Here is a 19,213-nt window from a genome sequence, read left to right as displayed (position 1 = left end):
TTGGTGGTATTTGATCACCTCTGCGGTTTTTACTTTTTGCGCTATAAACAAAAGAACAGCGACAATTTTGAAAAAAAAAAAAAAAACACAATATTTTTTACCTCCTTTTTACTCCTCAGTTTTGGCCGATATTCTTCTAAATATTTTTGGTAAAAAAAAAAAAAAAATCGCAATAAGCGTATATTGATTGGTTTGCGCAAAAGTTATAGCGTCTACAAAATATGGGATAGATTTATGGCATTTTTTAAAAAAAAAATATTTATTTATTTTTTTTACTAGTAATAGCGGCGATCGCGATTTTTTTTCGTGACTGCGACATTATGGCGGACACATCGGACACTTTTGACACATTTTTCGGACCATTCACATTTATACAGCGATCAATGCTATAAAATTGTATTGATTACTGTATAAATGTGACAGGCAGTGAAGGGGTTAACCACTAGGGGGACACGAGGGGTTAAATGTTTCCTAGGGGAGTGATTATAACTGTAGGGGGCAGGGACATACAAGGGGAGGAGACCAATCAGTGTTCCTCTGTACTGCGAACACAGATCGGTCTCCTCTCAACTGACAGGACGTGTTTACACACACAGATCCACGGTCCGGCCCGGTTAATGGGCAATCGCGGGTGCCCGGCGGACATCGCGGCCGCCGAGCACACGCACCGGGTCCTGAGCAACGCGGCGGGCGCGCGCCCCCTAGACGGCTGGGAAGCCCAGGCCGTCATATGACGTCCACCCAGGAGATCCCATCTGTGGACGTCATTTGACTATGGCCGGGTGGTGAAGTGGTTAAACCTTCAAAGACTGGGGCCCTTTTTAAAGGGGTTCCACTCCTTTGGACCTGTATAGCACCCCTGAGGAACAACTTTAGGTAATATGAAAAACCAAAAAAAAGAGACCTGGTTCCTAGGGTCCAGCTCTCAAAGAGAAGCTTACAGGCAAAACCTCGTTCTTCAATGCGAGGCCCAGGTGCCATCCTATGTCCTCAGTAGCGAGGATGGATCCGGTTGTGGAGGTTTTTTAAATCCAGCATGGATCCCTCCCTGGAGCTCCTCAGAGCACATCTTCACTCGTGACCAACACCTTAGACACTGGCGAAAAAACTGAGGACTCCTGGAAGGAGGAGGGGTTATATAGGGGAGTCAACTTCCTGTATTGGTTATACCAGTGTCAACACCTGAAGGTAGGCCCATAACCCATCAAGTAATTACTTGAGGCTCTGTGTCCTATGATGTACGATAAAGAAATGGCCGCTGTTCCCGCAGCGAACATTCCCCCCTGCACACAGAAAACGAAGGCAAATGGCCACGGTTCCTGCGCCGAATGTTCGCCGCGGATGGCGGCAAACAAAGGTGAGAAACAAAGGGATAACCGAGTGGACCAAACAATGTTAAAACGAAAAGGATAAACGAGCAGACAACTGCAGTTAAAACGAAGGCATAAACGAGCATAACAAACTAATGCACAGCATAACCCCCTGCCAGGACCCAGAGAACACCCGGAGGACCCCCGGGCCAGGTACCTGCCCCACACCCCCTATGCCCAGCCACACAGCGCCTCCTTAGAATGGGGAGGAAGGAGCCCTGCTGCTCCAACCTGCCTAAACAGGTGCAACCTTCCATCCCCCTCCTGCAGGGGCTGCTGGACGCACTCCACAGACAGACCCATCACCCGAGCAGTACGGGGTGGCTGTCGGCCACGGCACACTGACTCAGACAGCAGTAGCCCAGCCATATGTGTGCCCCGGAGCATATAGCTCACCGGCCGCCCCTGGACCAGAATGGGGCCTGTCGCACCCGACCCAGCGCGAAGCTAAGGTCTGCACACGCTCGATGGCTAGGCTGGGGAGACTACCAGGATCTATATTATCCAGTCTGTCACCCAGCCCGACTGTTGATTGTAGATCACAGGAAGCAAAAACACAAAAAAAGAAAAGAAAATCAAAGACCACTGGTCCCCACAGGGAGCCAGGTCCTTCTCCTAGACTAGGCAGAAAAAAACTGAGCTGCTGGAAGCAGAGTGAGGGGTTATAGCCAGTAGGACCGCCCCCTGGGCGGTACTGTGCTTGTTTTTTTATGTGTTCTGCCTAGTCCTCTCCTAAAGGTGGCGATATAACCCTAAGGTCAAGATTAAAGTGCTGTGCCCGTCAAAGAACGAAAGAGAAAAAGTTTTAGTTATGGTTGTAATATGATCATTACACAGTGGCCATGCTGCTGAGCTGCCAAACATGGTCTTATGCTGTAATATAGACCAGCCATCATTAAATGCATGCATGCTAAGTAACGTTTAAACTGTATCTCTAGGCAAAACTAAGTTTTGGATAAAGTGAAAAAAGGCATTTTACTACTGTCTGAGATCCCATCAGGAAAATGTACCACTCTATAATGATCATAATAATGACCACCTATCACTAAGAAAGTGCTGAGAAATCCAAAATTGTAGAATTGTCCCCAGTACAAGTGAGGGGAAATCCTCGTAATGTGAGCACTTGACCCTGAGACAGAAATCCTATAGTAGAAATCTCCTAAAGTGAGTGGAAGCTTCCTACATTCCTGCAGCATCTATGACAGGAAGTGAAGGAAAGTTCCCTTCCAGAGTACAAAAAAAAAAACTGGCAGGGTTTTAAACCTTTCCTACTCTATGAAAATTAAATATAAGGTTTTGGCTTAAGTGTAACACTTGCTGGTGGTTTATTCTCTTTCTTAGAATTCACAGTAGCTCTCCCCGTAATGCTTTATCCCCTGATTCTCCAGTCAGAAGGATTGCAGCTTCTTGGTTCAGGCTTCCTTTAGGCCAGTGCCTATTTCCTAGACTGAGATTCTGGCTCTAAGAAAATCAAGTAAATCCTGATGTCTGTACCAGTTTGTTTGCGTCCACAAATATATGACACAGATCAGCTGCATCCTGCAACCACTCACCCTATAGCTTGCTACAAAATAACACAAAATGACCACTGAGGGAGAGGAAACAAAATGCTTACTTTTGCCTGCAGCCGACATCGTCTCAACCCAAGCATAGATACTCAACTGGAGCTCAGTGTTTGCCTTTAAAAAAAAGGACACTTCACACAAATGATTTTGTAGAGATTTAGACTTTGTTTTTTTGTTTTTTTTAAGACTGGAAGAGAAATATATATAATGATTAAAACAGTCATCCTTACTGACTGCTTCTATTCAAGTCTATATGTCTATTAGTAGTGGTTATTGAATGCTCCAAGGTGTGTCAGCTAGTGTCTGCACTGCAGGGATCTGTGGCTTCACCCTCCAGCTGGTACATCACTACTGTGATGACATAGCAGACATCAAAGCACAGCACGGACATACTATCTGACACACTCAAAAGTATCAGATGGCTTTTCTCTCAGCTGCTGCAAGAAAGCAAACCTCTAACTCTGCTTGCTCTAGAGATAAGTAATTAATATCTTCCTTTACTTTACAGGCTTCTGCCTAATGTTTTTTTTATCCTAGTGACAGAGTCTCTTTATTAAATGCAGCTCTACAACAACTGAAGAAAATAAAGAATATGCTCCTGCAGAAGCAGACTGTTCTTACATATGAACTATCAATTTTTAGCACGGTTGCTAAGAGAATCTAATCAGATGCCATACGCATTTGAAAATGGCAGTTTCAGGCTCGGATCACATTGTAACAAAGTGGGAAACCCTGCACATCCACTGCAGGTTCCCCCATCGCACCTGACTCGCTGGAAGTTCATACTGCCTTATGCGAAACGCTGGGAGTCTCAATTCAAAGTTAATGACACCCCCAGGTGGTTCACATATCACAGTGCAAACTGTCTATTCAGACAGGAATCGGATGGCATGGGTGTGAACATCCATGCCATCTGATTCTGGTGCGGACCAAAAAAAGGGTCCTGCTCGACTTTGGTCCGAATGCAATGCAAACTCAGCCATACAATCTGTATGGCCGAATTCGCATTGCACAGACATTGCAGGTGATTTGCACAGCAGTGTGGTGCAAATCACATGCGATGTCGGACAGTGCACCAATGTGAACCGATCCTTAGAGGCTTTATGGACTCTATTTGCTCTATTGGAAGTTAGAAGGAGAATATGTTCCCAATCCTTATGGGATTGTGGATGGTCACAGAAGTCAAATTAATAGGATTCCAGAGGACAGTATACAGGACAGGTCCCTTAACCACTTCCCCCCCACCATATAGCAGAATGACAGCCAGAAAGTAGTTCTATTATACTGACTGGGCATCAGATGATGTCCAGCAGGCTTAACCGCAGGGGCGCTCAGCGCGGCGATCGGTGGTGTAGTGAGTCAGTCTGACACACCGCATCTCCAATCCCTGTAAAGAGCCTATGGCGTAGGCTCTTTACCATGTTATGAGCTTTGTCCAACCACAGCTCATCACATGGTAACCAGGATGTGCCATTTATCGGCTTTTCCTCTACTCGCGCTGACAAGGCAGGAGATCAGCTGTTCTCCTGACAGCGCATTATCAGTGCAGACCCATCCAGGATGCCCATTAGAGCCCACCAGGGATGCCAATCAATGCCCATTAAAAATGCCAATCTTTTCCCATCAGTGATTGCCCGTCAGTGCCTCCTAATCAGTGCCCACCAGTGCCGCCCATCAGCGCCCAACAGTGCCCCCCATCAGTGAAGGAGAAAACTTACTTATTTAAAAAGTTTTAAGACAAAACGAAGAAAAAAAAAATTCTGTCTTTTTTTTTATTTGTAGCGCAAAAAATAAAAAACCCAGTGGTGATCAAACATCACCAAAAGATATTTGTGGAAAAAAAAAAGAAAAAGAAAAAAAAAAAAAAGATAAAAATTTTGTTTGAGTACAGTGTTGCATGGCTGCGCAATTGTAATTCAAAATGTGACAGGGCTGAAAGCTGAATTTTGGCCTGGACAGGAAGGGGGTAAAAGTGCCCTGTGTAATGAAGTGGTTAAGAACCACTCTAAGCTATTGTGACAGTTTAGAGGCAGGCAGATAAATTATTAAGGGGACAGGAGATCTCCCTAAAGAGCACTGAAAACCTAAACTTAGTTTAAATAAAAAAAAAAAAAAAAAAGTTTAAAGGGGTTGTAAAGGTAAAAATTTTTTCACCTTAATGCATTCTATGCATTAAGGTGAAAAAACTTTTGACAGTACCGCCGCCCCCAGGCCCCCCGTTTTACTTACCTGACGCCTCGAATCTTCGCTGCTCGTCCTCGTCATCTTCATTGCAGCTCAGCCTGGTCGCTGATTGGCTGCAGTGGATGGATTGAAAGCAGCGCAGCCATTGGCTCGCGCTGCTGTCAATCACATCCGATGACGCGGCGCGCCGGGCCGAGTGATACAGCGTGCGGCTATAGCCGCTGGCTGTATCACGGGAGCGCGCCCGCAAGCACTCACCACCATGCGAGGGAGCTCGCATTAAGGTGGTAAATGCTTGCGGGGAGGAGCTGAAACAGCCGCCGAGGGACCCCAGAAGACCAGGTTCGGGGCCACTCTGTGCAGAACGAGCTGCACAGTGAAGGTAAGTATAACATGTTTGTTATTTTTAACCACTTGACGACCGCCTCACGCCGATTTACGTCGGCAAGGTGGCACGGACAGGCAAAATCACGTACATGTACGTGATTTGCCTTCCGCGGGTGGGGGGGTCCGATCGGACCCCCCCCCCCGGTGCCCGAGGCGGTCGTCTTTTCTCCCACGGCGATCGGAGATGAGGGGGAGGCCATCCGTTCGTGGCCCCCCCCTCGCGATCGCCGCCGGCCAATGAGAACATTCCTTTGCTGCTGTATGCTAAACAGCAGCAAAGGAAATGATGTCATCTCTCCTCGGCTCGGTAATTTCCGTTCCGGCCCGAGGAGAGAAGACAAGTGAGTGAGTGCACAACACACACACACACACAGTAGAACATGCCAGGCACACAAAACACCCCGATCCCCCCCCCGATCGCCCCCCGATCCCCCCCAATCACCCCCCCCCCCCCCCCCGTCACAAACTGACACCAGCAGTTTTTTTTTTTTTTTTTCTGATTACTGTATTGGTGTCAGTTTGTGACAGTTACAGTGTTGGGACAGTTACTGTTACCCCCCTTTAGGTCTAGGATACCCCCCTAACCCCCCCTAATAAAGTTTTAACCCCTTGATCACCCCCGTCACCAGTGTCGCTAAGCGATCATTTTTCTGATCGCTGTATTAGTGTCGCTGGTGACGCTAGTTAGTGAGGTAAATATTTAGGTTCGCCGTCAGCGTTTTATAGCGACAGGGACCCCCATATACTATCTAATAAATGTTTTAACCCCTTGATTGCCCCCTAGTTAACCCTTTCACCACTGATCACCGTATAACTGTTACGGGTGACGCTGGTTAGTTTGTTTATTTTTTATAGTGTCAGGGCACCTGCCGTTTATTACCGAATAAAGGTTTAGCCCCCCGGTCGCCCGGCGGTGATATGCATCGCCCCAGGCAGCGTCAGATTAGCGCCAGTACCGCTAACACCCACGCACGCAGCATACGCCACCCTTAGTGGTATAGTATCTGAACGGATCAATATCTGATCTGATCAGATCTATACTAGCGTCCCCAGCAGTTTAGGGTTCCCAAAAACGCAGTGTTAGTGGGATCAGCCCAGATACCTGCTAGCACCTGCGTTTTGTCGCTCCACCCGGCCCACCCAAGTGCAGTATCGATCGATCACTGTCACTTACAAAACACTAAACGCATAACTGCAGCTTTCGCAGAGTCAGGCCTGATCCCTGCGATCGCTAACAGTTTTTTTGGTAGCATTTTGGTGAGCTGGCAAGCACCAGCCCCAGGCTGCGCCAGATTAGCGCCAGTACCACTGACACCCACGCACGTACCATACACCTCCCTTAGTGGTATAGTATCTGAACGGATCAATATCTGGTCCGATCAGATCTATACTAGCGTCCCCAGCAGTTTAGGGTTCCCAAAAACGCAGTGTTAGCGGGATCAGCCCAGATACCTGCTAGCACCTGCGTTGTGCCCCTCCGCCCGGCCCAGCCCAGCCCAGTCCACCCAAGTGCAGTATCGATCGATCACTGTCACTTACAAGGCACTAAACGCATAACTGCAGCGTTCGCAGAGTCAGGCCTGATCCCTGCGATCGCTAACAGTTTTTTTGGTAGCATTTTGGTGAACTAGCAAGCACCGGCCCCAGGCAGCGTCAGGTTAGCGCCAGTACCGCTAACACCCACGCATGCAGCATACGCCTACCTTAGTGGTATAGTATCTGTACGGATCAATATCTGATCCGATCAGATCTATACTAGCGTCCCCAGCAGTTTAGGGTTCCCAAAAACGCAGTGTTAGCGGGATCAGCCCAGATACCTGCTAGCACCTGCGTTTTGCCCCTCCGCCTGGCCCAGCCCAGCCCACCCAAGTGCAGTATCGATCGATCACTGTCACTTACAAAACACTAAACGCATAACTGCAGCGTTTGCAGAGTCAGGCCTGATCCCTGCGATCGCTAACAGTTTTTTTGGAAGCTTTTTATTGAACTGGCAAGCACCAGCGGCCTAGTACACCCCGGTCGTAGTCAAACCAGCACTGCAGTAACACTTGGTGACGTGGCGAGTCCCATAAGTGCAGTTCAAGCTGGTGAGGTGGCAAGCACAAGTAGTGTCCCGCTGCCACCAAAAAGACAAACACAGGCCCGTCATGCCCATAGTGCCCTTCCTGCTGCATTCGCCAATCCTAATTGGGAACACACCGCTTCTGCAGCGCCCGTACTTCCCCCCATTCACATCCCCAACCAAATGCAGTCGGCTGCATGAGAGGCATTTTTATGTCCTCCCGAGTACCCCTACCCAACGAACCCCCCCAAAAAGATGTTGTGTCTGCAGCAAGCGCGGATATAGGCGTGACACCCGCTATTATTGTCCCTCCTGTCCTGACAATCCTGGTCTTTGCATTGGTGAATGTTTTGAACGCTACCATGCACTAGTTATTAGCGTAGGGTACAGCATTGCACAGACTAGGCACACTTTCACAGGGTCTCCCAAGATGCCATCGCATTTTGAGAGACCCGAACCTGGAACCGGTTACAGTTATAAAAGTTAGTTACAAAAAAAGTGTAAAAAAAAAATATATATATATAAAATAAAAAAAAATAGTTGTCGTTTTATTGTTCTCTCTCTCTATTCTCTCTCTCTATTGTTCTGCTCTTTTTTTACAGTATTCTATTCTGCAATGTTTTATTGTTATTGTTATTATGTTTTATCATGTTTGTTTTTCAGGTATGTAATTATTTATACTTTACTGTTTACTGTGCTTTATTGTTAACCATTGTTAACCATTTTTTTGTCTTCAGGTACGCCATTCACGACTTTGAATGGTTATACCAGAATGATGCCTGCAGGTTTAGGTATCATCTTGGTATCATTCTTTTCAGCCAGCGGTCGGCTTTCATGTAAAAGCAATCCTAGTGGCTAATTAGCCTCTAGACTGCTTTTACAAGCCGTGGGAGGGAATGCCCCCCACACCGTCTTCCGTGTTTTTCTCTGGCTCTCCTGTCTCAACAGGGAACCTGAGAATGCAGCCGGTGATTCAGCCAGCTGACCATAGAGCTGATCAGAGACCAGAGTGGCTCCAAACATCTCTATGGCCTAAGAAACCGGAAGCTACGATCATTTTATGACTTAGATTTCGCCGGATGTAAATAGCGCCATTGGGAAATTGGGGAAGCATTTTATCACACCGATCTTGGTGTCATCAGATGCTTTGAGGGCAGAGGAGAGATCTAGGGTCTAATAGACCCCAATTTTTTCTAAAAAGAGTACCTGTCACTACCTATTGCTATCATAGGGGATATTTGCATTCCCCGAGATAACAATAAAAATGATTAAAAAAAAAAAAAAAAATGAAAGGAACAGTTTAAAAATAAGATAAAAAAGCAAAAAAATAAGAAAAAAAAAAAAAAAAAAAAAAAAGCACCCATGTCGCCCCCTGCTCTCGCGCTAAGGCGAACGCAAACGGCGGTCTGTCGTCAAACGTAAACAGCAATTGCACCATGCATGTGAGGTATCGCCGCGAAGGTCAGATCGAGGGCAGTAATTTTTGCAGTAGACCTCCTCTGTAAATCTAAAGTGGTAACCTGTAAAGGCTTTTAAAGGCTTTTAAAAATGTATTTATTTTGTTGCCACTGCACGTTTGTGCGCAATTTTAAAGCATGTCATGTTTGGTATCCATGTACTCGGCCTAAGATCATCTTTTTTATTTCATCAAACATTTGGGCAATATAGTGTGTTTTAGTGCATTAAAATTTAAAAAAGTGTGTTTTTTCCCCAAAAAAATGCGTTTGAAAAATCGCTGCGCAAATACTGTGTGAAAAAAAAAAATGAAACACCCACCATTTTAATCTGTAGGGCATTTGCTTTAAAAAATATATAATGTTTGGGGGTTCAAAGTAATTTTTTTGCAAAAAAAAATAACTTTTTCATGTAAACAATGAGTGTCAGAAAGGGCTTTGTCTTCAAGTGGTTAGAAGAGTTGGTGATGTGTGACATAAGCTTCTAAATGTTGTGCATAAAATGCCAGGACAGTTCAAAACCCCCCCAAATGACCCCATTTTGGAAAGTAGACACCCAAGCTATTTGCTGAGAGGCATGTCGAGTCCATGGAATATTTTATATTGCGACACAAGTTGCGGGAAAGAGACAAATTTTTTTTTTTTTTTTTTGCACAAAATTGTCACTAAATGATATATTGCTCAAACATGCCATGGGAATATGTGAAATTACACCCCAAAATACATTCTGCTGCTTCTCCTGAGTACGGGGATACCACATGTGTGAGACTTTTTGGGAGCCTAGCCGCGTACGGGACCCCGAAAACCAAGCACCGCCTTCAGGCTTTCTAAGGGCGTGAATTTTTGATTTCACTCTTCACTGCCTATCACAGTTTCGGAGGCCATGGAAAGCCCAGGTGGCACAAAACCCGCCCAAATGACCCCATTTTGGAAAGTAGACACCCAAAGCTATTTGCTGAGAGGTATAGTGAGTATTTTGCAGACCTCACTTTTTGTCACAAAGTTTTGAAAATTGAAAAAAGAAAAAAAAAAAAGTTTTTTCTTGTCTTTCTTCATTTTCAAAAACAAATGAGAGCTGCAAAATACTCACCATGCCTCTCAGCAAATAGCTTGGGGTGTCTACTTTCCAAAATGGGGTCATTTGGGGGGGGGGTTTGTGCCACCTGGGCATTCCATGGCCTCCGAAACTGTGATAGGCAGTGAAGAGTGAAATCAAAAATTTTCACCCTTGGAAATCCTGAAGGCGGTGCTTGGTTTTCGGGGCCCCGTACGCGGCTAGGCTCCCAAAAAGTCCCACACATGTGGTATCCCCATACTCAGGAGAAGCAGCTAAATGTATTTTGGGGTGCAATTCCACATATGCCCATGCCCTGTGTGAGCAATATATCATTTAGTGACAACTTTGTGCAAAAAAAAAAAAAAGTGTCACTTTCCCGCAACTTGTGTCAAAATATAAAATATTCCATGGACTCAATATGCCTCTCAGCAAATAGCTTGGGGTGTCTACTTTCCAAAATGGGGTCATTTGGGGGGGGGGTTTTGTGCCACCTGGGCATTCCATGGCCTCTGAAACTGTGATAGGCAGTGAAGAGTGAAATCAAAAATTTACACCCTTAGAAATCCTGAAGGCGGTGCTTGGTTTTCGGGGTCCCGTACGCGGCTAGGCTCTCAAAAAGTCCCACACATGTGGTATCCCCATACTCAGGAGAAGCAGCTGAATGTATTTTGGGGTGCAATTCCACATAGGCCCATGGCCTGTGTGAGCAATATATCATTTAGTGACAACTTTTTGTAAATATTTTTTTTTTTTTTTGTCATTATTCAATCACTTGGGACAAAAAAAATAAATATTCAATGGGTTCAACATGCCTCTCAGCAATTTCCTTGGGGTGTCTACTTTCCAAAATGGGGTCATTTGGGGGGGGTTTGTACTGCCCTGCCATTTTAGCACCTCAAGAAATGACATAGGCAGTCATAAACTAAAAGCTGTGTAAATTACAGAAAATGTACCCTAGTTTGTAGACGCTATAACTTTTGCGCAAACCAATAAATATATGCTTGACATTTTTTTTACCAAAGACATGTGGCCGAATACATTTTGGCCTAAATGTATGACTAAAATTTAGTTTATTGGATTTTTTTTATAACAAAAAATAGAAAATATCATTTTTTTTCAAAATTTTCGGTCTTTTTCCGTTTATAGCGCAAAAAATAAAAACTGCAGAGGTGATCAAATACCATCAAAAGAAAGCTCTATTTGTGGGAAGAAAAGGACGCAAATTTCGTTTAGGTACAGCATTGCATGACCGCGCAATTAGCAGTTAAAGCGACGCAGTGCCAAATTGGAAAAAGACCTCTGGTCCTTAGGCAGCATAATGGTCCGGGGCTCAAGTGGTTAAAAAAAAAAAAAAATTACCTTTACAACCCCTTTAAAGATCTAAGCAAATTTTGAACTTTACAGGGTTTTCGATCCCATACCAGTGAAAACCATCTGCTGAATGTGGGATTGTAGACGCAGAGCTGAAAACAAAAAAGGCAGGTGCTGGGTATTTATCTGTACTAACATAAGAAGTTTTTTGTAATCATTCAAAATTTCAATTCACAATACTTCTATAAAAAGAAGTTAATGAAATATGTATAAAAAAAGAGACCTAAGCTATTATTTTGCCTTAAAGTAGAACTATAGGCAAAACTCCTCCCCCCCACCATCTGTGTCCCATTGCGGAGAATTACCTTCACTTCCTGTCCCATAGCCAAACAGGAAGTGAGAGGAAATCCCTGCAAATTAAGGGAATTCCTTGGGGACCCCCAGGTCACCAGAACTCATGTCCCCATTGAAAGATTTCCCCTCTATTACTTTCCTGGGGACAACCAAAAATGTATTTTTTTTTAACTTTCACTTTCAATGATAATGGTAAACAGGACAAATAGAGAGGATAAATCTCCTTAACAGGGGCTCAGACAGCAATAAAAACTGGCAGGTGAAATGTGTCAAAGAAATCTGTGCTTAGGAAGTGTGTAACTGCTGCCTCCCTATACAGAGAGTCCCACCAAGATGGGACCCAATCTCAATATGAAAAACAACAGAAAGGGAATTGGCGCTGTTCCATATGAAAAATAATAATGAATAATAAAGGTGTGCATATACCTACTAATAATATGTGTACCACCAATTAAACATATAAATATGTATGTGCATACATATAGTGAGTGTAAACTGTGTGCAATTGGGCAATTGCCTTCACTCACCAGAGCGCTTCACCCCAGCAGGGGTACAAGCGTGAAGTGTAGATGATACGAATCCCAATCTCAAAGCTGCGGTATCCACCTCGTTCCCAGCATCAGAGCGAAAAAAATCATCCACGGGTGGAAGGGAAGGAGACTCCAATGTTTCCCTTCTGCATTCTAGATGCCAGCCAAGTATCCACATGTATAGGTGAGGAGAGCGTTACCCCCCGCACTACGCTCGGAGAGCATGTGAGCCAGTACGCTGCCTCTCCTCTCTTTTTTAATCCTTTTTGAAACTGTTAACCTTCTTTTTACCAATAAAACGGAATTACTCTATGTGGATGTTTTTTTTCTTTTTTAAACATATACATGTGGATACTTGGCTGGGATCTAGAGTGCAGAAGGAAGACATTGGAGTCTGCTTCCCTTCCGCCCGTTGATGATTTTTTTCGCTCTGATGCTGGGAACGAGGTGGATACCGCAACTTTGAGATTGGGATTCGTATCATCTACACTTCATGCTTGTACCCCTGCAGGAATGAAGCGCTCTGGTGAGTGAAGGCACAAGAGGGGAGCACCGTCACTCGTTTTGGCACATTCACTGTTTACTATTGGATAAACTTGCACTAATTGGAAGAAGCACTTCATCACTTTATATGGACACTTAAATATACCTTCTTACTCGTTTTTACCATTTCAACAACATGTTTAGCAGTTAGATGACGTTTATAATTTGAATTCATCACATGTGTGTTTTTTGTGGAATGGTGGTATTCTATTTAACATTTAGTTGTTAATTATAGATACACTTTTTGGATTCCCCTTTTTTGATTTTTACCTGTATCAATTTTTAAGCACAAGTCACTTTTATGATCACTTGGTAGGGAGTATTTATCCTTGCCCAATTGCACACAGTTTACACTCACTATATGTATGCATACATAATAAATTATATATATATATATATATATATATATATATATATATATTTGGTGGTACACATATTATTAGTAAGTATATACACACACCTTTATTATTCGTTATTATTTTTCATACGGAACAGCGCCAATTCCCTTTCTGTTGTTTTTCAAAAATTGGCAGGTGTTCCAATCCCTCTCCACCCCAACCCATCCAAAACAAAAAACACAAAAAAAAAAGGGGGGGGGGAACCTGCAAAGTGCCTCTCATGCTGCAAACCTGCAAAGCGCCTCTCATGCTTTCCCAGCACTCAAGCTTTCACACTGGGGCGGTGTGCTTGCAGGATGGGATAAAAAAAGTCCTGCAAGCAGCATCTTTGGGGCGGTGCAGGAGCGGTGTATACACCACTCCCGCACCGCCCTGCCCGGGGTTAAATACGCCCCACTAGCGGCCGAAAAGCATCGCTATAACAGCGGTAAAGCGCCGCTAAAAGTAGCGGCACTTTACTGCTAACGCCAGCACCACCCCAGTGTGAAAGCACCCTTAGAGATATAGCTTATGCTTAGTTGGGATTCCCCGGGTCTCAAATGCTGCACTCATTTATTCAGTTTAAGATTATATACTTGACAAACCTGATGTCCCTATAATGATCATGGGAGACTTTAATGGCTACCTAGATCCCAGACTTGACAGGCATCCCCCGGCACAGCCGCCTTCGGGGAGCAGAGGCATTATTTTGAGTAGATTACTGGTAGAGGTGGGATGGTTAGACTTGTGGAGAGCTAAACACCCCACGACCAAACAGTTTTCATGCTTTTCCAAAACCCATGGGTCACTTTCCCGTATAGACCTGTGTGTGGGGTCCCCACAACTTCTAAGCATTCTGCACAAGGTGGATTATTTACCCTGGGGGGTTTCTGATCACTCCCCTCTGGCCGCCTACCTTATTACCAGGCCGGCGACCTCACTACCGAGAGCCCCATGGAAACTGAATGCTTTTTGGTTAAAACTTTTTACTTCCCACGATAGAGTAGTGAAACAGATAGAACAATACTTTTCTGACAACCGGAGACAAACTGATTTACTAATGAGATGGGATGCATTTAAGGCATGCCTAAGGGGTACATTTATAGCTGAAATTGCTGACATAAAATACAATTCCTCAGCCTTGCTGATACAGGTGGAAGACCGGGTGAAGCAATTGGAGCTTGCTTTTGTCTTAGACTCATCAGAGTCCGCGAGGGAGGCATGGATATCGGCTCAGGAGTCCCTGGACCGGTTGAGATCCTCCGCCGCGGAACGCAAACGGTTCTTTACCAAACAAGCATTTTACGAAGAAGGTGAAAAAACTGGCAGATTGCTGGCTAGGATAGCCAGATCTCAACAGTCGTCCCCTGCTATAGGAGCGATACGTAGCTCTTCGGGACGTCTGGTGAATGATCCGGAGAAAATTATAGAGGAGCTGGCATCTTTCTATGCTGAGGTATACAAACCATGTGACAGTTACACAGACGAGGAACTGCAGACATACATGGGTACAATAACACTTCCAACTCTGACCCACCAAACGAGGGGAGAGTTGGAAGCACCAATTTCGCTAGACGAATTGAGGGAGGCAGCAGCCTCTTTCCCTACCTGCAAGGCCCCGGGGGACGATGGGCTTCCCATGGAGGTCTATACCCAATATGGCGAAATAATCTTACCCAAACTGCTTGAGGTGTATTAAATGCCTCCTTTACATTGGGAAGGCTACCCACCACCATGACTAAAGCTAATATCATACTACTGCTAAAAATGGGTAAAGACCCCTTAGACCCCTCCTCCTACAGGCCTATATCGCTGCTACAGAGCGATATTAAATTACTAGCTAAAGTGCTGGCCATGCGGGTCAATAGGATTGTCAGATCAATCGTCCACTCAGATCAGGCAGGGTTTATGCCTCGAACATCTAAAGCGACCAATCTTAGACGACTATACTTAAACATGCAGACTCCCTGGGATTCTACGGGTCGCAGGGCCTTGTTGTCTCTTGATGCCAATAAGGCATTTGACAGCATGTGCTGGAGGTTACTGTGGGCGGTTCTGGCCAAGTTTGGTTTGGGCCCAGGTTCATCCGGTGGGTGAGGCTGTTATATGATACTCCACGGGCAGCCATACGTATGGCAGATAGAATGTCACATGCCTTTGGACTGGGCAGGGGGACTAGACAGGGGTGCCCTCTGTCTCCTCTGCTCTTTGCACTGGCTATAGAGCCCCTTGCGGCACAGGTGAGAGATTGCCCACAGATTAGGGGTTTTCGGTATGGCGAATTGCATGAAAAAATCATGCTCTACGCCGATGACATGCTTCTGTTCTTGGAAGACGCGGAGGGATCCCTAGATCAGGTAATGTCCCTTATAATGAAATTTGGCCACTTTTCAGGCCTCACTATTAACTGGACTAAATCTGCATTAATGTTTATAGATGGATCGCCGATAACTAACGAGAGACCCCCAAGCCAGATACCCATAGTATCTACCTTTAAATACTTAGGTATAAACATCTCACCCAAACTTACTGAATTCTGTAGCCTGAATACCTCTGCTATCGTGGTTTAGAGATAAAATAAATGTATGGAATAAACTTAAAATGTCCCTGGCAGGGAAAGTGAATCTCATAAAGATGATTCTGATGCCACAATTTCTGTACATGCTACATAACACACCGGTAGTTATTACACTAAGCTGCAGTGTTCAAAGGAGGGGGGAGGCCTTGCCCTCCCCAATCCCTGGATATACTACTTGGCAGCACAATTGCAGCATCTGATAGGTGCCATGGCCACTTCGCCGATGGGCTCATCGGCTAAGCTTATGCTGGTGGGCACAGGGGCGGAGTCAGTACACGAGGGATTGGAGGCCCACCTTTTCCAAAGGCCCAACAAGCAAATGCCCACATATACACCTCTTCAGAAGGTTTGGAACAAGGCTAAACAACTGCAAAATGTGACAGGCTTTACCAAGTATAGCCCACTTTGGGAAAATAAAACATATGCAGAACTAGCCAAGATCCAACAAGGGCCCAGGTGGCGCTGCAGGGGTATCACTCATCTGAATCAGATTTTTAGTAATGGAACATTGTTATCTTTCAAGGATTTACAAGCTAAATATTCTCTGCCTACCAGTATGTTATTTTATTATTTACAATTACAGCATGCAATTAAAGCACAAGGGGATGCGACAGATTGGTCCCAGTCCCCCACACCGGTTTTTTATATGATGCAGGAGGCGTCAGAGACTAAAAGCATAATCTCATAATGCTATAACATGCCATTATCGTCATTCATAGAAGGGTATCCCACAAGGGCGGCTGCTCAATGGGAGGCGGATGTGGGCCCCATATCCGGGGAGGTGTGGGATGAAGCTTTGCAAGCGGTTAACACCTGCTCACTAAACGTGGCGCAAAAGGTCTCCCAACTATATATCCTATTGAGAGTACATTATACCCCTGTAAAGTTATACAGAATGGGCAGAGCACCAACTCACTATGTGGCAGATGCAGGGCAGCAGCTGGGGACCTGATTCACCTCCTTTGGCGTTGCCCCAAACTCCATAGGTACTGGACGGAGGTCCTGGCTACACTAAATCAGGTGTTCCAGGCCAATGTCCCCCTAGATCCGTTGTGTTGTTTACTGGGAGTTCTGAAGGGGGTGATTGCGGAGGAGGTGACGAGGGTCGCCTTTGCACGGGCGCTGTTTCAGGCTAGGAAGGTAATACTGATGGGATGGAAATCTGCTACGCCACCTAGTTGTAAAACATGGCTACAAAACATGGGAAAAACACTTATAATGGAAAAATATATATACACCAGCATAGGGGGAGCCCTGGAAAATTTGATAGACTGTGGGACCCGTGGTTAGATGTGCCTGGAATAAGCCCCATGGAATTGGTACAGATGAGACTGTTAAGAAGTGCTTGAATTCAAAGACTGAATGAGGTATCTGTCAGGTGGTTGGGAGATAGGCCACATGACAAATATGACATGTAGCTGTAGAAAATGTGTAAATGGAGGATGGAGTAGGAAGGTGTGCGGCAACTGGAGAACATACTTCTGGTTAAATCAGATGGGACATATAGTCCGAATGTTGAAAGTTTTAAGTTGTAAACTATAATACTTGATTGATGGCTATTTTAATACTTGGGAAAAAAATGTTGATTATGGTTCATGTATAAATGTACTGTTTGTTTTTTATGAGCAATAAAACCCTTTTTGATAAAAAAAAAAAGAAAAAGATTATATACTTACAAAGATATTGCATTCCCCATCTTGAAATAAATCATCATCAACATCAACTAAGCCGTTCAATTCATCAAACAGTGAAGAACCTTAAAAGGGAAAAAAAAAAAAAAAAAAGAAGAAGAGGATTTAAATCATTCACTTTGACTCAGATAGGAAGATTCATTCTATTAATTTGTCTAGGTGACCACCTGCACAGGACAAAAAAAAAAAAAAAATAAATAATAATAATAATAAATGGATGGAAAATCCAAACCGTAGATTCATGGGATAACCATACCCCCTCTAAAATGGGATCTCTCCCGACTTTGAGGAGATTTCCTTCCACTTACTGCTGTGCCATGACTTTCTCCTAAGAAACATATTGTTTAGGTACAGTATGCTGTATGAATTGGAACACATAATAAACATAGCGAGGGCAAGGTTCTTTTTGTTCTCTGATGATTGAGAAAAACAGTAAACAATTTAGATTTTTTTTTTTTTTTTAAAGAAACCATCTTTAGAAGGAACACACTGGAGTAAAATGTGTTCATCAAGATGGATGAAAGCATCAAACACCTGCAGTTTTTTTAGATCTGGTTTATTCAGAATGCCAGGGTTCTACATATGATAAGTATTAGCTATCTTCGCCATGAATTAAAAAACACACACGGGAAAACTGAAGCAGAAACATATGCCCCAAAGAAAAAAAAAAAAAAAAACTAACATTATATCACAATCAACTTTTTACCAAGTTTGATTCCTTGATTTGTTTAGGCCAAACATACAGTTTTCACACATTACACAGCATGTAAGAAGGTCAGCCTGTATTTGTAGGAGGAGCCTGAGGGGTACATATCCCTCCTCCAATCTGATCCGGTGTTGCATTCAGGGTTGCAGCCGACGCAGGTCACTTCCATTTTTTTTTTTGGCATCATGGGGGGCCCCATCCACCTAATTCTCCCGGGCTCATGCCGGCATCATGGGGGGGGGGGGGGGGGGGGGCACCTGCCAAAGGTAGCTAGATTACAGGCTTACATTGCAGTTTTCAAGAATCCTCTCAAAATGCAACGCAAATGTTGGTAAAAATCAAGGGTAGAAAGCAGTATCTACACAGTATGCCGGTCATACTGCTAACTAGCAATGGGCAAATCATTAGTCTCTTCATATATGCCATTTGAACTCGAGTAACGATCTTTTATCAGTGTGCTTCAGTCATAGTATGTCCAGTCAGCATGGTACTGTCATAGCGTGTTCTGTCACAGCGTGTTCCAGTCAGCATGTTACAATCATAGCGTGTGCTGTCAGTGTGTTCAGGCAGGGCGGTGTCGATCCAAGCATATTCCTGTCACAGCAGTTCTGTCATAGCAGGTCTTTCAAAGCGTGTGCTCCCACAGCGTGGTCAAGTCACAGTGGTGATATCATAGCGGATCAGTCACAGCGGTTCTGTCAGCATGTTCTGTCATAGCGGATCAGTCATAGCGGTTCTGTTTTAGCGTTTTCTGCTATAGCACGTTTTCTACCACAGCAGGTCGGTGCCATGCAGTTCGGGAAAAAACAAACAGCCGTTTCATCTTTGTTTGTTTCCATGTCTCATCGTACCTTTCGTTCATGTTTCTTTGTTTACTTGGGTCTAGTTAGCTAGTGCTCACATTGCAGGATCTATCACGTCTACAGATCCATACGGACTGAGGTTTAGTTTTTAAATGATTGTTGATCACAATCTTCTCGCCCGTATAACACACGTCATATGATGCACGTTTTCATTTCATTATACCTGTATGACTACCCACCA

The 19,213-nt window shown here is 44.5% G+C and overlaps 1 protein-coding gene across 2 annotated transcripts in view; it reads right to left on the bottom strand.

The window, feature by feature from the left end:
* ATF6 (activating transcription factor 6) overlaps positions 1-19,213 on the bottom strand; it is a 202,756-nt gene that overhangs the window by 151,004 nt on the left and 32,539 nt on the right. For both annotated transcript variants that reach the window (XR_012235302.1, XM_073592844.1), the window contains exon 2: positions 17,449-17,528. Coding sequence is in view for 1 of the 2 variants with exons in the window: in XM_073592844.1 (XP_073448945.1) it covers positions 17,449-17,528 (80 nt within the window). In the remaining variant the exon portion in view is untranslated. The remainder of the gene's footprint in view (positions 1-17,448; positions 17,529-19,213) is intronic.

The sequence above is a fragment of the Aquarana catesbeiana genome, linkage group LG07 (genome assembly GCF_042186555.1).
Source record: "Aquarana catesbeiana isolate 2022-GZ linkage group LG07, ASM4218655v1, whole genome shotgun sequence".
In the NCBI taxonomy this organism is placed as follows: domain Eukaryota; kingdom Metazoa; phylum Chordata; class Amphibia; order Anura; family Ranidae; genus Aquarana; species Aquarana catesbeiana.
This window is presented reverse-complemented; position numbering and strand designations above follow the sequence as displayed.